Here is a 23,918-nt window from a genome sequence, read left to right as displayed (position 1 = left end):
GGTACTACGGTTTGAAGCCCAGACATTTTGATCAGTAACCCAGAGCCTTAACGCTGGAAGCACCAGTGTCCATTGCTAATGAAATCTGCAACTCCATCATACTGAAGCCCATTTGATTTATTCCACAGCGATTTCAAACACCTCCTTCGCAGTTCTCGTTACATTCAGCATCAGTAGCATCAGCATGGCGGAGGATCCTGCCCTGAGGAACGACACCTACACCCAAGTGAAGGTCCTCATCAATGACACTGTGAGTGACCATCACCATGTGTTAGCAGATTATCTTCCTCTGATTCACCTGGACACTTAATATTATACGTTTAATATCTTGATTGTTTTTCCAGGTAAACACAGTTCTAAATAATTCTGGTACGCAGCGTCCAGTGGAACTCACTACCTACAACTTCACGTAAGTTCCTGCAGAAGATTGCAGTTCTGACATTTACTCTGTGAAATTCCTATGGTGAAGTCATTTGGACCATGACATTATTGCTTTCTCTTCGTTATAGGAGTTCAGGGAATCAAGTTACTGGTCACATGGAATACAGTTTACAAAGCTTCCTCAGTCAGCCTGAGAACGGTAGGTTACACCACATTTTGATCACCTCGCTCTCCAGAACTATCTGTATTTCCTCTGTAGTGCCTCGCCACTGCCTCGAACTGAGCACAAGAATGCGGGACGGCGAAGTAGTGCTCACACAAGGGTTTATAGTGATTATTGTGTTGGGGTAAACGTGGGTGAGTGTGTGTGTGGTTGTGTGAGTAAGTGTGTGGGAGAGAGATAGTGGGGTGTGTGCTCGGCATCTTCGGCCTCGTGGGAAAAGAAAGGATGGCTGAGGGACCTGGAGGGGAGCAGTTTGAGGCAGAGGACATACTTGGGTTTTGGTGGACGTCTTCGTCCTCGCTTACAGGTGCTTCTGCCTGTGAGGGGGAACAAAGAGATCCGTTCATTTAGTGGAGTCAGAATCACGCTCCCTTCTGCAGGCACCACGGCCTCTTTTCATACACATCGATCTCCTCAAGGATAGTGAGGAGCAGCTGTACTTTGTTCAGGCTCCAGCCATGTCTCATTACTCTGCCCTGCCCTTCTCACGTGTGGTTTTTTTAACATTCCACAACACTGGTGCTGAACTGCTGCTGTCCGTTAAGCACCACGCAAACAGTCGTATTCGGACCGTTGTTCCTGTAGTGGGCATGCTGGCGTCATTTGGTCACACGTCTTGCTAATAATTCTGAACTTATGAATGTTTTATTAAATCACACTGTAACTAACATTCTTCTCTTGTAGACACATCTCCAACACTTCCTCCAACTACTACTCTGGTACAGACTTCTACAGGGTCTCCAACCACAATGTACGATTTTTTTCTTGTATCGTATTTATGGAAGATTTACATTTCCATTAAGGTCAATTATGAATTAATAACTTGTGGCTGTTTGTTTCTCTCTAGCGATGGATCAGCTGTGGTCAACGTCAGGATGGTCTTCAACAACTCCACTTCTGTTCCTAGCGAGGATGTCGTCCTGAGTGATTTCAAAGCCATGCTGAACTCCACAGTCTCAAAATTCCCCAGCTCTGTAACAGTGCTGAACGTCACCTACGAACGTACGTTCTCCTTTCTTATCGAACCTGAACAATTCACTGATAGACAGATATACCGTAATGAATCCTGAGAGGGAAAGCATTAGGTTGTTGCATATTTCAGCATGTCAAGAAGCTGGATTTTGAGCACAGTATCAGCCATGATACAGCACCCATCTAGCAGATCGGGTTAAAAAATAACATGTTCAAAGCACAACAGTGGCAGCTTGTCAGTACTACGGTTTGAAGCCCAGACATTTTGATCAGTAACCCAGAGCCTTAACGCTGGAAGCACCAGTGTCCATTGCTAATGAAATCTGCAACTCCATCATACTGAAGCCCATTTGATTTATTCCACAGCGATTTCAAACACCTCCTTCGCAGTTCTCGTTACATTGAGCATCAGTAGCATCAGCATGGCGGAGGATCCTGCACTGAGGAACGACACCTACACCCAAGTGAAGGTCCTCATCAATGACACTGTGAGTGACCATCACCATGTGTTAGCAGATTATCTTCCTCTGATTCACCTGGACACTTAATATTATACGTTTAATATCTTGATTGTTTTTCCAGGTAAACACAGTTCTAAATAATTCTGGTATGCAGCGTCCAGTGGAACTCACTACCTACAACTTCATGTAAGTTCCTGCAGAAGATTGCAGTTCTGACATTTACTCTGTGAAATTCCTATGGTGAAGTCATTTGGACCATGACATTATTGCTTTCTCTTCGTTATAGGAGTTCAGGGAATCAAGTTACTGGTCACATGGAATACAGTTTACAAAGCTTCCTCAGTCAGCCTGAGAACGGTAGGTTACACCACATTTTGATCACCTCGCTTTCCAGAACTATCTGTATTTCCTCTGTAGTGCCTCGCCACTGCCTCGAACTGAACACAATAATGCAGGATGGCGAAGTAGTGCTCACACAAGGGTTTATAGTGATTATTGTGTTGGGGTGAACGTGGGTGAGTGTGTGTGTGGTTGTGTGAGTAAGTGTGTGGGAGAGAGATAGTGGGGTGTGTGCTCGGAATCTTCGGCCTCGTGGGAAAAGAAAGGATGGATGAGGGACCAGGAGGTGAGCAGTTTGAAGCAGAGGACAGACTTGGGTTTTGGTGGACGTCTTCGTCCTCGCTTACAGGTGCTTCTGCCTGTGAGGGAGAACAAAGAGATACGTTCATTTAGTGGAGTCAGAATCACGCTCCCTTCTGCAGGCACCACGGCCTCTTTTCATACACATCGATCTCCTCAAGGATAGTGAGGAGCAGCTGTACTTTGTTCAGGCTCCAGCCATGTCTCATTACTCTGCCCTGCCCTTCTCACGTGTGGTTTTTTTGAATTTCCACAACACTGGTGCTGAACTGCTGCTGTCCGTTCAGCATCACGCAAACAGTCGTATTCGGACCGTTGTTCCTGTAGTGGGCATGCTGGCGTCATTTGGTCACACGTCTTGCTAATAATTCTGAACTTATGAATGTTTTATTAAATCACACTGTAACTAACATTCTTCTCTTGTAGACACATCTCCAACACATCCTCCAACTACTACTCTGCTACAGATTTCCACAGGGTCTCCAACCACAATGTACGATTTATTTCTTGTATCGTATTTTTGGAAGATTTACATTTCCATTAAGGTCAATTATGAATTTATACCTTGTGGCTGTTTGTTTCTCTCTAGCGATGGATCAGCTGTGGTCAACGTCAGGATGGTGTTCCACAACTCCACTTCTGTTCCTAGCGAGGATGTCGTCCTGAGTGATTTCAAAGCCATGCTGAACTCCACACTCTCAAAATTCCCCAGCTCTGTAACAGTGCTGAACGTCACCTACGAACGTACGTTCTCCTTTCTTATCGAACCTGAACAATTCACTGATAGACAAATATACTGTAATGAATCCTGAGAGGGAAATCATTAGGCTGTTGCATATCTCAGCATGTTAAGAAGCTGGATTTGGAGCACAGTATCAGCCATGATACAGCACCCATCTAGCAGATCGGGTTAAAAAATAACATGTTCAAAGCACAACAGTGGCAGCTTGTCGGTACTACGGTTTGAAGCCCAGACATTTTGATCAGTAACCCAAAGCCTTAACGCTGGAAGCACCAGTGTCCATTGCTAATGATATCTGCAACTCCATCATACTGAAGCTCATTTGATTTATTCCACAGCGATTTCAAACACCTCCTTCGCAGTTCTCGTTACATTCAGCATCAGTAGCATCAGCATGGCGGAGGATCCTGCCCTGAGGAACGACACCTACACCCAAGTGAAGGTCCTCATCAATGACACTGTGAGTGACCATCACCATGTGTTAGCAGATTATCTTCCTCTGATTCACCTGGACACTTAATATTATACGTTTAATATCTTGATTGTTTTTCCAGGTAAACACAGTTCTAAATAATTCTGGTATGCAGCGTCCAGTGGAACTCACTACCTACAACTTCATGTAAGTTCCTGCAGAAGATTGCAGTTCTGACATTTACTCTGTGAAATACCTATGGTGAAGTCATTTGGACCATGACATTATTGCTTTCTCTTCGTTATAGGAGTTCAGGGAATCAAGTTACTGGTCACTTGGAATACAGTTTACAAAGCTTCCTCAGTCAGCCTGAGAATGGTAGGTTACACCACATTTTGATCACCTCGCTCTCCAGAACTATCTGTATTTGCTCTGTAGTGCCTCCCCACTGCCTCGAACTGAACACAAGAATGCGGAACGGCGAAGTAGTGCTCACACAAGGGTTTATAGTGATTTTTGTGTTGGGGTGAACGTGGGTGAGTGTGTGTGTGGTTGTGTGAGTAAGTGTGTGGGAGAGAGATAGTGGGGTGTGTGCTCGGCATCTTCGGCCTCGTGGGAAAAGAAAGGATTGCTGAGGGACCGGGAGGGGAGCAGTTTGAGGCAGAGGACAGACTTGGGTTTTGGTGGACGTCTTCGTCCTCGCTTACAGGTGCTTCTGCCTGTGAGGGAGAACAAAGAGATACGTTCATTTAGTGGAGTCAGAATCATGCTCCCTTCTGCAGGCACCACGGCCTCTTTTCATACACATCGATCTCCTCAAGGATAGTGAGGTGTCAGCCTGCTTGTGCACTGCTGGCATTACCACCTCAATTACCGAGGAAACACCCCCTCCCAACCAGCTGCACGGAATTGGCGTCTAATTTTCTGGCACTTATAAGGACGCCTGAATCCTCCAGTCAGTGCCAGATTGTCTTTAGGCTTGCCCTGATCACTCTTCAGCGTATTCTCTGTTTTGTTTGTTTCTGACCTGACTATTCTGTCCTCCGGTGTCCGGCTCAGCTCTGCTCTGCTCGCGATGAACGCGCTGAACGCGCGCCGGTTTCCTGCTCGGCTCTGCTCTGTTTGCGCTGTACGCGCTCCGGCTTCCGGCTCGGCTCAGCTTGCGCTGAACGCGCGTTTAGGTTTCCGGCTCGCGCTGAACGCGCCCCCACTTCCGGTTCGGCATCCTCGCCCTCCGCGTAGGATCGGCTCCCTGTATCGACTCCCTGTATCGACTCCCTGAATCGACTCCCTGAATCGGCTTCCTGAATCGACTCCCTGAATCGACTCTCTGAATCGACTCCCTGAATCGGCTTCCTGATTCGGCTCTGCACAGCTTTTCTCCCCTGCTCCTTTTGCATCTGCCTTGAATCCTATAACCTGAATTCTCTGACAGAACAATCTGGCCAACATGGATCCCGTGGATGTACCTGCCTCTAGCGCCGATGTAGCAGCCTTGTCTTGCCGACAAGCGGCGCAGGAGCAACGAATCCAAAACCTCTCTACTGGCGTGCAGGAAATCATGGGATTTTTGCGCACACGTTTTGGTGACCGACTCACCACAGGTGCTTCGCCGCCGCCGAACACCTGCAGCCCCGGCCCGGCCGGCCCCTGCTCATCCTACCACCTCTTCGGCCATGCGTGAGCCTCAGCTCGCGCAACCAGCCCGGTTTTCGGGCGACCCGGACTCCTGCCGATCGTTTGTTATGCGGTGCGACCTGATTTTTAGCATGCAGCCCTCCCAATTCGGTACAGAGCGCTCCAAGGTGGCCTATGTCATTTCCCTCCTGTCAGGCCGGGCCCTAAGGTGGGCCACTGCGGAGTGGGAAAGTCAATTAGCCAACTGCAGATCGTTCGCCGCCTTTTCTGCCGAACTCCGGAAGGTCTTCGGCACATCTACGCCACGCCAAGATGCCGCCCGCTCCCTGGTCTCGGCCGCACAGGGGCATCGCTCTGTTGCAGAGTTCGCGGCTGACTTCCGGACCCAGGCCACTGACAGTGGATGGGATCGCATTGCGCTTTACGATACTTTCCTCCAGGGCCTCTCCTCTGCCGTTAAGGATGAACTTGCTGCTCGTGATCCGCCCCAGGATCTGGATTCACTGATCTCATTGGCTACACGCAGCGATCGGCGCATAAAGGAACGCCGCCGGGAGCGTGGTTACCCTGCTCAGAGCCTAGATCCTCACGGTCCTTTAACTGCGAGCTGTTCCCCACCTCGTGCCTCGGGTTCTGGCACCCGTTCTTTCTCTCCGCCGCCAGCCATGGAGATAGGACGCCACCACCTGACCCCCGCTGAGAAGGAAAAACGTCGGTCTCTAGGTCTATGCCTCTACTGCGGAGGTAAAGGGCACATGGCCGCCTCCTGCCCGGTAAAAGGCAAGGCTCGTCGGTAAAGGGGGGAGCACCCACAAGCCACTCCTTCCCTGCTCCCTCCAAACCCACTATCTCGGTCCACTTTCAGGTTGGCCCCGGAGGCACAGAATTGGCTGCCTTCGTCGACTCTGGGGCTGATGCCGAATTCATCGACCTCAAGCTTGCCCAGCAACTGCTGGTTCCCATGGAACCCCTACCCGAAGCTCTGCTGATCAGAGCCCTGGACGGCAGCCTTTTAGGCCGGGCCACCCACCGCACTAAGCCTCTACTCATGTCAGTGGGGGAACAACATCAGGAGTGGCTTTCCTTCCTGGTCATCTCCTCTCCCCAAGCCCCCGTTTTGCTCGGGTTCCCTTGGCTTCAGAAACACAATCTATGTGTTGATTGGATGACAGGGCGTATTCTGGATTGGGGTGTGCATTGCTTCGGCCACTGCCTTACTCTCCCGCCACCCAAACCACTGCCGGCTGTCACTCCTGAGCACTCCGAGTTAGCATCGGTTCCTGCGATCTATCATGGCCTTGCGCGCATGTTCAGTAAGGCCTTGGCTACCTCCCTGCCTCCCCACTGGCACTTTGACTGTGCCATTGAACTGCTTCCCGGAGCCAGTCCCCCTAGGGGGCGCCTGTATCAGTTGTCCGCCCCGGAGAGGACTGCCATGAACCAGTATATCCGGGAGTCCCTGGCGGCGGGTATTATCCGACTATCCTCCTCCCCGGCTGGGGCGGGTTTTTTCTTTGTTGAAAAGAAGGATAGGTCCCTACGCCCCTGCATTGACTACCGGGGTCTTAATGCTATCACTGTCCAGAACCGTTACCCCTTGCCGCTTATGGCTTCAGCGTTTGAGCTCCCGCATGGGGCCACGATCTTCACTAAGCTGGATCTAAGCAACGCGTACCACCTGGTGCGTATCAGGGAGGGGGATGAGTGGAAGACCGCCTTCAACACCCCAGCCGGACATTACGTGTACCTCCTCATGCCGTTCGGCCTAACCAACGCCCCGGCCATCTTTCAGGCTCTAGTCAACGGGGTCCTCCGTGACATGCTCAATATGTTCGTGTTCGTCTCCCTGGATGATATCTTGATCTTCTCCCATTCCATGGACGAGCACGTCCGGCAGGTGCTTCAGGTCTTGGAGAGACTTCTCAAGAATGGGCTCTACGTAAAACCAGAGAAATGTGAGTTCCACACCTCACAAACCTCGTTCCTGGGATACCTGCTTTCAGCGGGGAATATCCCGATGGACCCTGCCAGGGTCCAGGCAATCCGGGACTGGCCGACCCCCACCTCCCGCCGCCAATTACAAAGGTTCCTGGGCTTCGCCAACTTTTATCGCCGCTTCGTGAAGGGCTATAGTTCGGTGGCGGCACCCCTCCACCTTCCGACGTCTTCCCTCCGCTCGTTTGTTTGGGGCCCCGAGGCTAAGGAGGCATTTCTGGGGCTTAAGCGGCAATTCACGGAGGCGCCTATCCTCATCTATCCTGACCCGGCTCAGCAGTTCGTTGTTGAAGTCGACGCCTCCGTCGTAGGGGTAGGGGCGGTGCTCTCCCAGGTCTGCCCTGAGGATAACCGCCTGCATCCTTGCGCCTTTTATTCCAGGCGCCTTAGCTCCTCGGAACGTAACTACCCGGTGGGTGCCCACACCTTGTCTCTGGTCAAGGCACGCTTCTGGTGGCCTTCCATGGTAAAGGACACCCGGGACTTCGTCGCAGCCTGCCCCGACTGTGCCCAACACAAGAACCCTCGTGGCCGCCCCCAAGGTCTTCTTCGGCCCCTTCCTATCCCGAAACGCCCGTGGTCGCACATCGCCATGGACTTTGTTACCGGGCTGCCCGTTTCCAATGGCCGTCATGACGGTCAATGATCGGTTTTCGAAGATGGGCCACTTCATCGCCTTACCCAAGCTGCAATCTGCCAAGGAAACCGCCAAGCTGGCCCTCCAGCACATATTTCGCCTCCATGGTTTTCCCAGAGACATCGTCTCGGACCGCGGACCCCAATTCTCGGCGCTGTTTTGGAGGGAGTTCTGCCGCCTCCTGGGCGTCTCGACCAGCCTCTCATCTGGGTTTCACCCCCAGACGAACGGACAGACCGAGAGACTTAACCAGGATCTTGAAACTGGTCTCCGCCTCCTTTGCAGTCGGGAACCCTCCTCCTGGTCGGACAGACTTTTGTGGATCGAGTATGCCCATAACACTCTTCCCACTGCTGCCACGGGACTTGCGCCCTTCCAGGTGGTCCACGGTTTCCTACCGCCTATTTTCTCCAACCAGGAACCCCGGTCCGCCGTTCCTTCTGCCGCCCTTTTCTTCCGACGCTGCCGTCGAGGCTGGAGGACGGCCCGAGCGGCCCTGCTCAAAAATAGCATAAGGCTTTGCCAGGGGGCCAACCGTAAATGGCGCCTAGCCCCCCACTACCGTGCCGGGCAACGTGTATGGCTCTCTACTCGGAACCTTCCCCTTAAGGCCACCTGTCGGAAGCTCGCCCCGCGCTTCATCGGCCCCTTCCCCATTTCCAAGGTCATCAATCCCGTGGCCCTCCGACTCAGGCTCCCCGGGGCGCTCCGGGTCCACCCGGCCTTTCATGTGTCTAGGGTTCGACCCGTTCGGGCCTGCTCCCTGGTGCCCTCCGCCAGGCCCCCTCCGCCCGCCCGGGTCATTGGTGGGGGTCCTGCCTACACAGTGCGCCGCCTGCTCCGCTCCTGTCGTCGTGGTCGGGGCCTTCAGTACCTTGTGGATTGGGAGGGCTATGGTCCTGAGGAGCGCTCCTGGGTCCCCTCCCGCTTTGTCCTGGACCCTGACCTGATTGCTGGCTTTCATCGGGCCCACCCGGGCAAGCCTGTTGGGGCGTCTGGGGCCGCCCTGGATGGGGGGGTACTGTCAGCCCGCTTGTGCACTGCTGGCATTACCGCCTCAATCACCGAGGAAACACCCCCTCCCAACCAGCTGCACGGAATTGGCGTCTAATTTTCTGGCACTTATAAGGACGCCTGAATCCTCCAGTCAGTGCCAGATTGTCTTTAGGCTTGCCCTGATCACTCTCCAGCGTATTCTCGGTTTTGTTTGTTTCTGACCTGACTATTCTGTCCTCCGGTTTCCGGCTCGGCTCGGCTCGCGCAATTCCACAACACTGGTGCTGAACTGCTGCTGTCCGTTCAGCACCACGCAAACAGTCGTATTCGGACCGTTGTTCCTGTAGTGGGCATGCTGGCGTCATTTGGTCACACGTCTTGCTAATAATTCTGAACTTATGAATGTTTTATTAAATCACACTGTAACTAACATTCTTCTCTTGTAGACACATCTCCAACACTTTCTCCAACTACTACTCTGGTACAGACTTCTACAGGGTCTCCAACCACAATGTACGATTTATTTCTTGTATCGTATTTTTGGAAGATTTACATTTCCATTAAGGTCAATTATGAATTTATAACTTGTGGCTGTTTCTTTCTCTCTAGCGATGGATCAGCTGTGGTCAACGTCAGGATGGTGTTCCACAACTCCACTTCTGTTCCTAGCGAGGATGTCGTCCTGAGTGATTTCAAAGCCATGCTGAACTCCACACTCTCAAAATTCCCCAGCTCTGTAACAGTGCTGAACGTCACCTACGAACGTACGTTCTCCTTTCTTATCGAACCTGAACAATTCACTGATAGACAGATATACCGTAATGAATCCTGAGAGGGAAAGCATTAGGTTGTTGCATATCTCAGCATGTTAAGAAGCTGGATTTGGAGCACAGTATCAGCCATGATACAGCACCCATCTAGCAGATCGGGTTAAAAAATAACATGTTCAAAGCACAACAGTGGCAGCTTGTCGGTACTACGGTTTGAAGCCCAGACATTTTGATCAGTAACCCAGAGCCTTAACGCTGGAAGCACCAGTGTCCATTGCTAATGAAATCTGCAACTCCATCATACTGAAGCTCATTTGATTTATTCCACAGCGATTTCAAACACCTCCTTCGCAGTTCTCGTTACATTCAGCATCAGTAGCATCAGCATGCCGGTGGATCCTGCCTTGAGGAACGACACCTACACCCAAGTGAAGGTCCTCATCAATGACACTGTGAGTGACCATCACCATGTGTTAGCAGATTATCTTCCTCTGATTCACCTGGACACTTAATATTATACGTTTAATATCTTGATTGTTTTTCCAGGTAAACACAGTTCTAAATAATTCTGGTACGCAGCGTCCAGTGGAACTCACTACCTACAACTTCACGTAAGTTCCTGCAGAAGATTGCAAATCTGACATTTACTCTGTGAAATTCCTATGGTGAAGTCATTTGGACCATGACATTATTGCTTTCTCTTCGTTATAGGAGTTCAGGGAATCAAGTTACTGGTCACTTGGAATACAGTTTACAAAGCTTCCTCAGTCAGCCTGAGAACGGTAGGTTACACCACATTTTGATCACCTCGCTCTCCAGAACTATCTGTATTTCCTCTGTAGTGCCTCGCCACTGCCTCGAACTGAACACAAGAATACGGGACGGCGAAGTAGTGCTCACACAAGGGTTTATAGTGATTATTGTGTTGGGGTGAACGTGGGTGAGTGTGTGTGTGGTTGTGTGAGTAAGTGTGTGGGAGAGAGATAGTGAGGTGTGTGCTCGGCATCTTCGGCCTCGTGGGATAAGAAAAAATGGCTGAGGGACCTGGAGGGGAGCAGTTTGAGGCAGAGGACAGACTTGGGTTTTGGTGGACATCTTCGTACTCGCTTACAGGTGCTTCTGCCTGTGAGGGAGAACAAAGAGATACGTTCATTTAGTGGAGTCAGAATCACGCTCCCTTCTGCAGGCACCACAGCCTCTTTTCATACACATCGATCTCCTCAAGGATAGTGAAGAGCAGCTGTACATCATTCAGGCTCCAGCCATGTCTCATTACTCTGCCCTGCCCTTCTCACATGTGGTTTTTTTGACATTCCACAACACTGGTGCTGAACTGCTGCTGTCCGTTCAGCACCACGCAAACAGTCGTATTCGGACCGTTGTTCCTGTAGTGGGCATGCTGGCGTCATTTGGTCACACGTCTTGCTAATAATTCTGAACTTATGAATGTTTTATTAAATCACACTGTAACTAACATTCTTCTCTTGTAGACACATCTCCAACACTTCCTCCAACTACTACTCTGGTACAGACTTCTACAGGGTCTCCAACCACAATGTACGATTTATTTCTTGTATCGTATTTATGGAAGATTTACATTTCCATTAAGGTCAATTATGAATTTATAACTTGTGGCTGTTTCTTTCTCTCTAGCGATGGATCAGCTGTGGTCAACGTCAGGATGGTGTTCCACAACTCCACTTCTGTTCCTAGCGAGGATGTCGTCCTAAGTGATTTCAAAGCCATGCTGAACTCCACACTCTCAAAATTCCCCAGCTCTGTAACAGTGCTGAACGTCACCTACGAACGTACGTTCTCCTTTCTTATCGAACCTGAACAATTCACTGATAGACAGATATACCGTAATGAATCCTGAGAGGGAAAGCATTAGGTTGTTGCATATCTCAGCATGCTAAGAAGCTGGATTTGGAGCACAGTATCAGCCATGATACAGCACCCATCTAGCAGATCGGGTTAAAAAATAACATGTTCAAAGCACAACAGTGGCAGCTTGTCGGTACTACGGTTTGAAGCCCAGACATTTTGATCAGTAACCCAGAGCCTTAACGCTGGAAGCACCAGTGTCCATTGCTAATGAAATCTGCAACTCCATCATACTGAAGCTCATTTGATTTATTCCACAGCGATTTCAAACACCTCCTTCGCAGTTCTCGTTACATTCAGCATCAGTAGCATCAGCATGCCGGAGGATCCTGCCCTGAGGAACGACACCTACACCCAAGTGAAGGTCCTCATCAATGACACTGTGAGTGACCATCACCATGTGTTAGCAGATTATCTTCCTCTGATTCACCTGGACACTTAATATTATACGTTTAATATCTTGATTGTTTTTCCAGGTAAACACAGTTCTAAATAATTCTGGTACGCAGCGTCCAGTGGAACTCACTACCTACAACTTCACGTAAGTTCCTGCAGAAGATTGCAAATCTGACATTTACTCTGTGAAATTCCTATGGTGAAGTCATTTGGACCATGACATTATTGTTTTCTCTTCGTTATAGGAGTTCAGGGAATCAAGTTACTGGTCACTTGGAATACAGTTTACAAAGCTTCCTCAGTCAGCCTGAGAACGGTAGGTTACACCACATTTTGATCACCTCGCTCTCCAGAACTATCTGTATTTCCTCTGTAGTGCCTCGCCACTGCCTCGAACTGAACACAAGAATACGGGACGGCGAAGTAGTGCTCACACAAGGGTTTATAGTGATTATTGTGTTGGGGTGAACGTGGGTGAGTGTGTGTGTGGTTGTGTGAGTAAGTGTGTGGGAGAGAGATAGTGAGGTGTGTGCTCGGCATCTTCGGCCTCGTGGGATAAGAAAAAATGGCTGAGGGACCTGGAGGGAAGCAGTTTGAGGCAGAGGACAGACTTGGGTTTTGGTGGACATCTTCGTCCTCGCTTACAGGTGCTTCTGCCTGTGAGGGAGAACAAAGAGATACGTTCATTTAGTGGAGTCAGAATCACGCTCCCTTCTGCAGGCACCACAGCCTCTTTTCATACACATCGATCTCCTCAAGGATAGTGAAGAGCAGCTGTACTTCATTCAGGCTCCAGCCATGTCTCATTACTCTGCCCTGCCCTTCTCACGTGTGGTTTTTTTGACATTCCACAACACTGGTGCTGAACTGCTGCTGTCCGTTCAGCACCACGCAAACAGTCGTATTCGGACCGTTGTTCCTGTAGTGGGCATGCTGGCGTCATTTGGTCACACGTCTTGCTAATAATTCTGAACTTATGAATGTTTTATTAAATCACACTGTAACTAACATTCTTCTCTTGTAGACACATCTCCAACACTTCCTCCAACTACTACTCTGGTACAGACTTCTACAGGGTCTCCAACCACAATGTACGATTTATTTCTTGTATCGTATTTATGGAAGATTTACATTTCCATTAAGGTCAATTATGAATTTATACCTTGTGGCTGTTTCTTTCTCTCTAGCGATGGATCAGCTGTGGTCAACGTCAGGATGGTGTTCCACAACTCCACTTCTGTTCCTAGCGAGGATGTCGTCCTAAGTGATTTCAAAGCCATGCTGAACTCCACACTCTCAAAATTCCCCAGCTCTGTAACAGTGCTGAACGTCACCTACGAACGTACGTTCTCCTTTCTTATCGAACCTGAACAATTCACTGATAGACAGATATACCGTAATGAATCCTGAGAGGGAAAGCATTAGGTTGTTGCATATCTCAGCATGCTAAGAAGCTGGATTTGGAGCACAGTATCAGCCATGATACAGCACCCATCTAGCAGATCGGGTTAAAAAATAACATGTTCAAAGCACAACAGTGGCAGCTTGTCGGTACTACGGTTTGAAGCCCAGACATTTTGATCAGTAACCCAGAGCCTTAACGCTGGAAGCACCAGTGTCCATTGCTAATGAAATCTGCAACTCCATCATACTGAAGCTCATTTGATTTATTCCACAGCGATTTCAAACACCTCCTTCGCAGTTCTCGTTACATTCAGCATCAGTAGCATCAGCATGCCGGAGGATCCTGCCCTGAGGAACGACACCTACACCCAAGTGAAGGTCCTCATCAATGACACTGTGAGTGACCATCACCATGTGTTAGCAGATTATCTTCCTCTGATTCACCTGGACACTTAATATTATACGTTTAATATCTTGATTGTTTTTCCAGGTAAACACAGTTCTAAATAATTCTGGTACGCAGCGTCCAGTGGAACTCACAACCTACAACTTCACGTAAGTTCCTGCAGAAGATTGCAGTTCTGACATTTACTCTGTGAAATTCCTATGGTGAAGTCATTTGGACCATGACATTATTGCTTTCTCTTCGTTATAGGAGTTCAGGGAATCAAGTTACTGGTCACATGGAATACAGTTTACAAAGCTTCCTCAGTCAGCCTGAGAACGGTAGGTTACACCACATTTTGATCACCTCGCTCTCCAGAACTATCTGTATTTCCTCTGTAGTGCCTCGCCACTGCCTCGAACTGAACACAATAATGCGGGACGGCGAAGTAGTGCTCACACAAGGGTTTATAGTGATTATTGTGTTGGGGTGAACGTGGGTGAGTGTGTGTGTGGTTGTGTGAGTAAGTGTGTGGGAGAGAGATAGTGGGGTGTGTGCTCGGCATCTTCGGCCTCGTGGGAAAAGAAAGGATGGCTGAGGGACCTGGAGGGGAGCAGTTTGAGGCAGAGGACAGACTTGGGTTTTGGTGGACGTCTTCGTCCTCGCTTACAGGTGCTTCTGCCTGTGAGGGAGAACAAAGAGATACGTTCATTTAGTGGAGTCAGAATCACGCTCCCTTCTGCAGGCACCACGGCCTCTTTTCATACACATCGATCTCCTCAAGGATAGTGAGGAGCAGCTGTACTTCGTTCAGGCTCCAGCCATGTCTCATTACTCTGCCCTGCCCTTCTCACGTGTGTTTTTTTTTTACATTCCACAACACTGGTGCAGAACTGCTGCTGTCCGTTCAGCACCACGCAAACAGTCGTATTCGGACCGTTGTTCCTGTAGTGGGCATGCTGGCGTCATTTGGTCACACGTCTTGCTAATAATTCTGAACTTATGAATGTTTTATTAAATCACACTGTAACTAACATTCTTCTCTTGTAGACACATCTCCAACACTTCCTCCAACTACTACTCTGGTACAGACTTCTACAGGGTCTCCAACCACAATGTACGATTTATTTCTTGTATCGTATTTATGGAAGATTTACATTTCCATTAAGGTCAATTATGAATTAATAACTTGTGGCTGTTTCTTTCTCTCTAGCGATGGATCAGCTGTGGTCAACGTCAGGATGGTGTTCCACAACTCCACTTCTGTTCCTAGCGAGGATGTCGTCCTGAGTGATTTCAAAGCCATGCTGAACTCCACACTCTCAAAATTCCCCAGCTCTGTAACAGTGCTGAACGTCACCTACGGACGTACGTTCTCCTTTCTTATCAAACCTGAACAATTCACTGATAGACAGATATACCGTAATGAATCCTGAGAGGGAAAGCATTAGGTTGTTGCATATCTCAGCATGTTAAGAAGCTGGATTTGGAGCACAGTATCAGCCATGATACAGCACCCATCTAGCAGATCGGGTTAAAAAATAACATGTTCAAAGCACAACAGTGGCAGCTTGTCGGTACTACGGTTTGAAGCCCAGACATTTTGATTAGTAACCCAGAGCCTTAACGCTGGAAGCACCAGTGTCCATTGCTAATGAAATCTGCAACTCCATCATACTGAAGCTCATTTGATTTATTCCACAGCGATTTCAAACACCTCCTTCGCAGTTCTCGTTACATTCAGCATCAGTAGCATCAGCATGCCGGAGGATCCTGCCTTGAGGAAAGACACCTACACCCAAGTGAAGGTCCTCATCAATGACACTGTGAGTGACCATCACCATGTGTTAGCAGATTATCTTCCTCTGATTCACCTGGACACTTAATATTATACGTTTAATATCTTGATTGTTTTTCCAGGTAAACACAGTTCTAAATAATTCTGGTACGCAGCGTCCAGTGGAACTCACTACCTACAACTTCACGTAAGTTCCTGCAGAAGATTGCAGTTCTGACATTTACTCTGTGAAATTCCTATGGTGAAGTCATTTGGACCATGACATTATTGCTTTCTCTTCGTTATAGGAGTTCAGGGAATCAAGTTACTGGTCACATGGAATACAGTTTACAAAGCTTCCTCAGTCAGCCTGAGAACGGTAGGTTACACCACATTTTGATCACCTCGCTCTCCAGAACTATTTGTATTTCCTCTGTAGTGCCTCGCCACTGCCTCGAACTGAACACAAGAATGCGGAACGGCGAAGTAGTGCTCACACAAGGGTTTATAGTAATTGTTGTGTTGGGGTGAACGTGGGTGAGTGTATGTGTGGTTGTCTGAGTAAGTGTGTGGGAGAGAGATAGTGGGGTGTGTGCTCGGAATCTTCGGCCTCGTGGGAAAAGAAAGGATGGCTGAGGGACCGGGAGGTGAGCAGTTTGAAGCAGAGGACAGACTTGGGTTTTGGTGGACGTCTTCATCCTCGCTTACAGGTGCTTCTGCCTGTGAGAGAGAACAAAGAGATACGTTCATTTAGTGGAGTCAGAATCACGCTCCCTTCTGCAGGCACCACGGCCTCTTTTCATACACATCGATCTCCTCAAGGATAGTGAGGAGCAGCTGTACTTTGTTCAGGCTCCAGCCATGTCTCATTACTCTGCCCTGCCCTTCTCACGTGTGGTTTTTTTGAATTTCCACAACACTGGTGCTGAACTGCTGCTGTCCGTTCAGCATCACGCAAACAGTCGTATTCGGACCGTTGTTCCTGTAGTGGGCATGCTGGCGTCATTTGGTCACACGTCTTGCTAATAATTCTGAACTTATGAATGTTTTATTAAATCACACTGTAACTAACATTCTTCTCTTGTAGACACATCTCCAACACATCCTCCAACTACTACTCTGGTACAGACTTCTACAGGGTCTCCAACCACAATGTACGATTTATTTCTTGTATCGTATTTATGGAAGATTTACATTTCCATTAAGGTCAATTATGAATTTATACCTTGTGGCTGTTTCTTTCTCTCTAGCGATGGATCAGCTGTGGTCAACGTCAGGATGGTGTTCCACAACTCCACTTCTGTTCCTAGTGAGGATGTCGTCCTGAGTGATTTCAAAGCCATGCTGAACTCCACAGTCTCAAAATTCCCCAGCTCTGTAACAGTGCTGAACGTCACCTACGAACGTACGTTCTCCTTTCTTATCGAACCTGAACAATTCACTGATAGACAGATATACTGTAATGAATCCTGAGAGGGAAAGCATTAGGCTGTTGCATATCTCAGCATGTTAAGAAGCTGGATTTGGAGCACAGTATCAGCCATGATACAGCACCCATCTAGCAGATCAAGTTAAAAAATAACATGTTCAAAGCACAACAGTGGCAGCTTGTCGGTACTACGGTTTGAAGCCCAGACATTTTGATCAGTAACCCAAAGCCTTAACGCTGGAAGCACCAGTGTCCATTGCTAATGATATCTGCAACTCCATCATACTGAAGCTCATTTGATTTATTCCACAGCGATTTCAAACACCTCCTTCGCAGTTCTCGTTACATTCAGCATCAGTAGCATCAGCATGCCGGAGGATCCTGCCCTGAGGAACGACACCTACACCCAAGTGAAGGTCCTCATCAATGACACTGTGAGTGACCATCACCATGTGTTAGCAGATTATCTTCCTCTGATTCACCTGGACACTTAATATTATACGTTTAATATCTTGATTGTTTTTCCAGGTAAACACAGTTCTAAATAATTCTGGTACGCAGGGTCCAGTGGAACTCTCTACCTACAACTTCATGTCAGTGCCAGCATAAGATTGCAGTTCTGACATTTACTCTGTGAAATTCCTATGGTGAAGTCATTTGGACCATGACATTATTGCTTTCTCTTCGTTATAGGAGTTCAGGGAATCAAGTTACTGGTCACTTGGAATACAGTTTACAAAGCTTCCTCAGTCAGCCTGAGAACGGTAGGTTACACCACATTTTGATCACCTCGCTCTCCAGAACTATCTGTATTTCCTCTGTAGTGCCTCGCCACTGCCTCGAACTGAACACAAGAATGCGGAACAGCGAAGTAGTGCTTACACAAGGGTTTATAGTGATTTTTGTGTTGGGGTGAACGTGGGTGAGTGTATGTGTGGTTGTCTGAGTAAGTGTGTGGGAGAGAGATAGTGGGGTGTGTGCTCGGCATCTTCGGCCTCGTGGGAAAAGAAAGGATTGCTGAGGGACTGGGAGGGGAGCAGTTTGAGGCAGAGGACAGACTTGGGTTTTGGTGGACGTCCTCGTCCTCGCTTACAGGTGCTTCTGCCTGTGAGGGAGAACAAAGAGATACGTTCATTTACTGGAGACAGAATCATGCTCCCTTCTGCAGGCACCACGGCCTCTTTTCATACACATCGATCTCCTCAAGGATAGTGAGGTGTCAGCCCGCTTGTGCACTGCTGGCATTACCACCTCAATCACCGAGGAAACACCCCCTCCCAACCAGCTGCACGGAATTGGCGTCTAATTTTCTGGCACTTATAAGGACGCCTGAATCCTCCAGTCAGTGCCAGATTGTCTTTAGGCTTGCCCTGATCACTCTTCAGCGTATTCTCTGTTTTGTTTGTTTCTGACCTGACTATTCTGTCCTCCGGTGTCCGGCTCGGCTCTGCTCTGCTTGCGCTGAACGCCCTGAACGCGCGCCGGTTTCCTGCTCGGCTCTGCTCTGTTTGCGCTGTACGCGCTCCGGCTTCCGGCTCGGCTCAGCTTGCGCTGAACGCGCCCCCACTTCCGGTTCGGCATCCTCGCCCTCCGCGTAGGATCGGCTCCCTGTATCGACTCCCTGTATCGACTCCCTGAATCGACTCCCTGAATCGGCTTCCTGAATCGACTCCCTGAATCGAATCCCTGCTCATCCTACCACCTCTTCGGCCATGCGTGAGCCTCAGCTCGCGCAACCAGCCCGGTTTTCGGGCGACCCGGACTCCTGCCGATCGTTTGTTATGCGGTGCGACCTGATTTTTAGCATGCAGCCCTCCCAATTCGGTACAGAGCGCTCCAAGGTGGCCTATGTCATTTCCCTCCTGTCAGGCCGGGCCCTAAGGTGGGCCACTGCGGAGTGGGAAAGTCAATTAGCCAACTGCAGCTCGTTCGCCGCCTTTTCTGCCGAACTCCGGAAGGTCTTCGGCACATCTACGCCACGCCAAGATGCCGCCCGCTCCCTGGTCTCGGCCGCACAGGGGCATCGCTCTGTTGCAGAGTTTGCGGCTGACTTCCGGACCCAGGCCACTGACAGCGGATGGGATCGCATTGCGCTTTACGATACTTTCCTCCAGGGCCTCTCCTCTGCCGTTAAGGATGAACTTGCTGCTCGTGATCCGCCCCAGGATCTGGATTCACTGATCTCATTGGCTACACGCAGCGATCGGCGCATAAAGGAACGCCGCCGGGAGCGTGGTTACCCTGCTCAGAGCCTAGATCCTCACGGTCCTTTAACTGCGAGCTGTTCCCCACCTCGTGCCTCGGGTTCTGGCACCCGTTCTTTCTCTCCGCCGCCAGCCATGGAGATAGGACGCCACCACCTGACCCCCGCTGAGAAGGAAAAACGTCGGTCTCTAGGTCTATGCCTCTACTGCGGAGGTAAAGGGCACATGGCCGCCTCCTGCCCGGTAAAAGGCAAGGCTCGTCGGTAAAGGGGGGAGCACCCACAAGCCACTCCTTCCCTGCTCCCTCCAAACCCACTATCTCGGTCCACTTTCAGGTTGGCCCCGGAGGCACAGAATTGGCTGCCTTCGTCGACTCTGGGGCTGATGCCGAATTCATCGACCTCAAGCTTGCCCAGCAACTGCTGGTTCCCATGGAACCCCTACCCGAAGCTCTGCTGATCAGAGCCCTGGACGGCAGCCTTTTAGGCCGGGCCACCCACCGCACTAAGCCTCTACTCATGTCAGTGGGGAAACAACATCAGGAGTGGCTTTCCTTCCTGGTCATCTCCTCTCCCCAAGCCCCCGTTTTGCTCGGGTTCCCTTGGCTTCAGAAACACAATCCACGTGTTGATTGGATGATAGGGCGTATTCTGGATTGGGGTGTGCATTGCTTCGGCCACTGCCTTACTCTCCCGCCACCCAAACCACTGCCGGCTGTCACTCCCGAGCACTCCGAGTTAGCATCGGTTCCTGCGATCCATCATGGCCTTGCGCGCGTGTTCAGTAAGGCCTTGGCTACCTCCCTGCCTCCCCACCGGCACTTTGACTGTGCCATCGAACTGCTTCCCGGAGCCAGTCCCCCTAGGGGGCGCCTGTATCAGTTGTCCCCCCGGAGAGGACTGCCATGAACCAGTATATCCGGGAGTCCCTGGCGGCGGGTATTATCCGACCATCCTCCTCCCCGGCTGGGGCGGGTTTCTTCTTTGTTGAAAAGAAGGATAGGTCCCTACGCCCCTGCATTGACTACCGGGGTCTTAATGCTATCACTGTCCAGAACCGTTACCCCTTGCCGCTTATGGCCTCGGCGTTTGAGCTCCTGCATGGGGCCACGATCTTCACTAAGCTGGATCTAAGCAACGTGTACCACCTGGTGCGTATCAGGGAGGGGGATGAGTGGAAGACCGCCTTCAACACCCCAGCCGGACATTACGTGTACCTCGTCATGCCGTTCGGCCTAACCAACGCCCCGGCCATCTTTCAGGCTCTAGTCAACAAGGTCCTCCGTGACATGCTCAATACGTTCGTGTTCGTCTCCCTGGATGATATCTTGATCTTCTCCCATTCCATGGACGAGCACGTCCGGCCGGTGCTTCAGGTCTTGGAAAGACTTCTCAAGAATGGGCTCTACGTAAAACCCGAGAAATGTGAGTTCCACACCTCACATACCTCATTCCTGGGATACCCGCTTTCAGCGGGGAATATACGGATGGACCCTGCCAGGGTCCAGGCAATCCGGGACTGGCCGACCCCCACCTCCCGCCGCCAATTACAAAGGTTCCTGGGCTTCGGCAACTTTTATCGCCGCTTCGTGAAGGGCTATAGTTCGGTGGCGGCACCCCTCCACCTTCCAACGTCTTCCCTCCGCTCGTTCGTTTGGGGCCCCGAGGCTAAGGAGGCATTTCTGGGGCTTAAGCGGCAATTCACGGAGGCGCCTATCCTCATCTTTCCTGACCCGGCTCGGCAGTTCGTTGTTGAAGTCGACGCCTCCGTCGTAGGGGTAGGGGCGGTGCTCTCCCAGGTCTGCCCTGAGGATAACTGCCTGCATCCTTGCGCCTTTTATTCCAGGCGCCTTAGCTCCTCGGAACGTAACTACCCGGTGGGTGAGAGGGAGCTCCTTGCCGTCAAACTGGCGTTGGAGGAATGGCGCCATTGGTTGGAGGGTGCGGAGGTCCCCTTCCTGGTCTGGACGGATCATCGCAACCTTGAGTACCTCCAATCGGCTAAACGACTCAACCCCCGACAGGCCAGAGTCATGGGAGCCGGAATGTCAAGCCTGATGCGCTCTCTAGAGTTCATGCCCAGGAGGAGGAGGAGGAGCCGTGCCCAGAGACCATCCTTGCCAAGTCTGTGCCGGTCCACACCCTTAGCCTCGCTTTGGAGGAGCGGGTCAGGGATGCCCGAGACAGGGGCCCTGTCCCCGAGGGTTGCCCCACTGGTCTCCTGTTCGTCCCCGAGGGGCTCCGCTCTGGAGATCTTCAGTGGTGTCACAACTCCCTGTTCTTCTGTCACCCCGGTCAGCCTCGCACCTTGTCTCTGGTCAAGGCACGCTTCTGGTGGCCTTCCATGGTAAAGGACACCCGGGACTTTGTCGCAGCCTGCCCCGACTGTGCCCAACACAAGAACCCTCGTGGCCGCCCCCAAGGTCTTCTTCGGCCCCTTCCTATCCCGAAACGCCCGTGGTCGCACATCGCCATGGACTTTGTTACCGGGCTGCCCGTTTCCAATGGCAACACGGTCGTCATGACGGTCATTGATCGGTTTTCGAAGATGGGCCACTTCATCGCCTTACCCAAGCTGCCATCTGCCAAGGAAACCGCCAAGCTGGCCCTCCAGCACATATTTCGCCTCCATGGTTTTCCCAGAGACATCGTCTCGGACCGCGGACCCCAATTCTCGGCGCTGTTTTGGAGGGAGTTCTGCCGCCTCCTGGGCGTCTCGACCAGCCTCTCATCTGGGTTTCACCCCCAGACGAACGGACAGACCGAGAGACTTAACCAGGATCTTGAAACTGGTCTCCGCCTCCTTTGCAGTCGGGAACCCTCCTCCTGGTCGGACAGACTTTTGTGGATCGAGTATGCCCATAACACTCTTCCCACTGCTGCCACGGGACTTGCGCCCTTCCAGGTGGTCCACGGGACTTGCGCCCTTCCAGGTGGTCCTTCTGCCGCCCTTTTCTTCCGACGCTGCTACTCGGGACCTTCCCCTTAAGGCCACCTGTCGGAAGCTCGCCCCGCGCTTCATCGGCCCCTTCCCCATTTCCAAGGTCGTCAATCCCGTGGCCCTCCGACTCAGGCTCCCCGGGGCGCTCCGGGTCCACCCGGCCTTTCATGTGTCTAGGGTTCGACCCGTTCGGGCCTGCTCTCTGGTGCCCTCCGCCAGGCCCCCTCCGCCATCATTGGTGGGGTTCCTGCCTACACAGTGCGCCGCCTGCTCCGCTCCCGTCGTCGTGGTCGGGGCCTTCAGTACCTTGTGTATTGGGAGGGCTATGGTCCTGAGGAGCGCTCCTGGGTCCCCTCCTGCTTTGTCCTGGACCCTGACCTGATTGCTGGCTTTCATCGGGCCCACCCGGGCCAGCCTGTTGGGGCGTCCGGGGCCGCCCTGGATGGGGGGGTACTGTCAGCCCGCTTGTGCACTGCTGGCATTACCGCCTCAATCACTAAGGAAACACCCTCTCCCAACCAGCTGCACGGAATTGGCTTCTAATTTTCTGGCACTTATAAGGACGCCTGAATCCTCCAGTCAGTGCCAGATTGTCTTTAGGCTTGCCCTGATCACTCTCCAGCGTATTCTCGGTTTTGTATGTTTCTGACCTGACTATTCTGTCCTCCGGTTTCCGGCTCGGCTCGGCTAGCGCAATTGTTGAGGTACAGACTTCTACAGGGTCTCCAACCACAATGTACGATTAATTTGTTGTATCGTATTTATGGAAGATTTACATTTCCATTAAGGTCAATTATGAATTTATAACTTGTGGCTGTTTGTTTGAACTTCACGTAAGTTCCTGCAGAAGATTGCAGTTCTGACATTTACTCTGTGAAATTCCTATGTTGAAGTCATTTGGACCATGACATTATTGCTTTCTCTTCGTTATAGGAGTTCAGGGAATCAAGTTACTGGTCACATGGAATACAGTTTACAAAGCTTCCTCAGTCAGCCTCATTACTCTGCCCTGCCCTTCTCACGTGTGTTTTTTTTTACATTCCACAACACTGGTGCTGAACTGCTGCTGTCCGTTCAGCACCACGCAAACAGTCGTATTCGGACCGTTGTTCCTGTAGTGGGCATGCTGGCGTCATTTGGTCACACGTCTTGCTAATAATTCTGAACTTTTGAATGTTTTATTAAATCACACTGTAACTAACATTCTTCTCTTGTAGACACATCTCCAACACTTCCTCCAACTACTACTCTGGTACAGACTTCTACAGGGTCTCCAACCACAATGTACGATTTATTTCTTGTATCGTATTTATGGAAGATTTACATTTCCATTAAGTTCAATTATGAATTTATAACTTGTGGCTGTTTGTTTCTCTCTAGCGATGGATTAGCTGTGGTCATCATCAGGATGGTGTTCCACAACTCCACTTCTGTTCCTAGTGAGGATGTCGTCCTGAGTGATTTCAAAGCCATGCTGAACTCCACAGTCTCAAAATTCCCCAGCTCTGTAACAGTGCTGAACGTCACCTACGAACGTACGTTCTCCTTTCTTATCGAACCTGAACAATTCACTGATAGACAGATATACTGTAATGAATCCTGAGAGGAAAAGCATTAGGTTGTTGCATATCTC

At 50.5% G+C, this 23,918-nt stretch overlaps 1 protein-coding gene across 1 annotated transcript in view; it reads left to right on the top strand.

The window, feature by feature from the left end:
• LOC310724653 (uncharacterized protein) overlaps positions 1–23,918 on the top strand; it is a 125,536-nt gene that overhangs the window by 91,583 nt on the left and 10,035 nt on the right. Inside the window, exon 36 of the mRNA XM_083538894.1 lies at positions 17,454–17,575. Coding sequence (XP_083395020.1) covers positions 17,454–17,575 — 122 coding nt within the window. The remainder of the gene's footprint in view (positions 1–17,453; positions 17,576–23,918) is intronic.

This window comes from Silurus aristotelis (genome assembly GCF_946808225.1).
Source record: "Silurus aristotelis genome assembly, chromosome: 4".
In the NCBI taxonomy this organism is placed as follows: Eukaryota; Metazoa; Chordata; class Actinopteri; order Siluriformes; family Siluridae; genus Silurus; species Silurus aristotelis.
The sequence above is the reverse complement of the archived record's forward strand: the minus strand, read 5'-3'. Positions and strand labels throughout refer to the sequence as shown.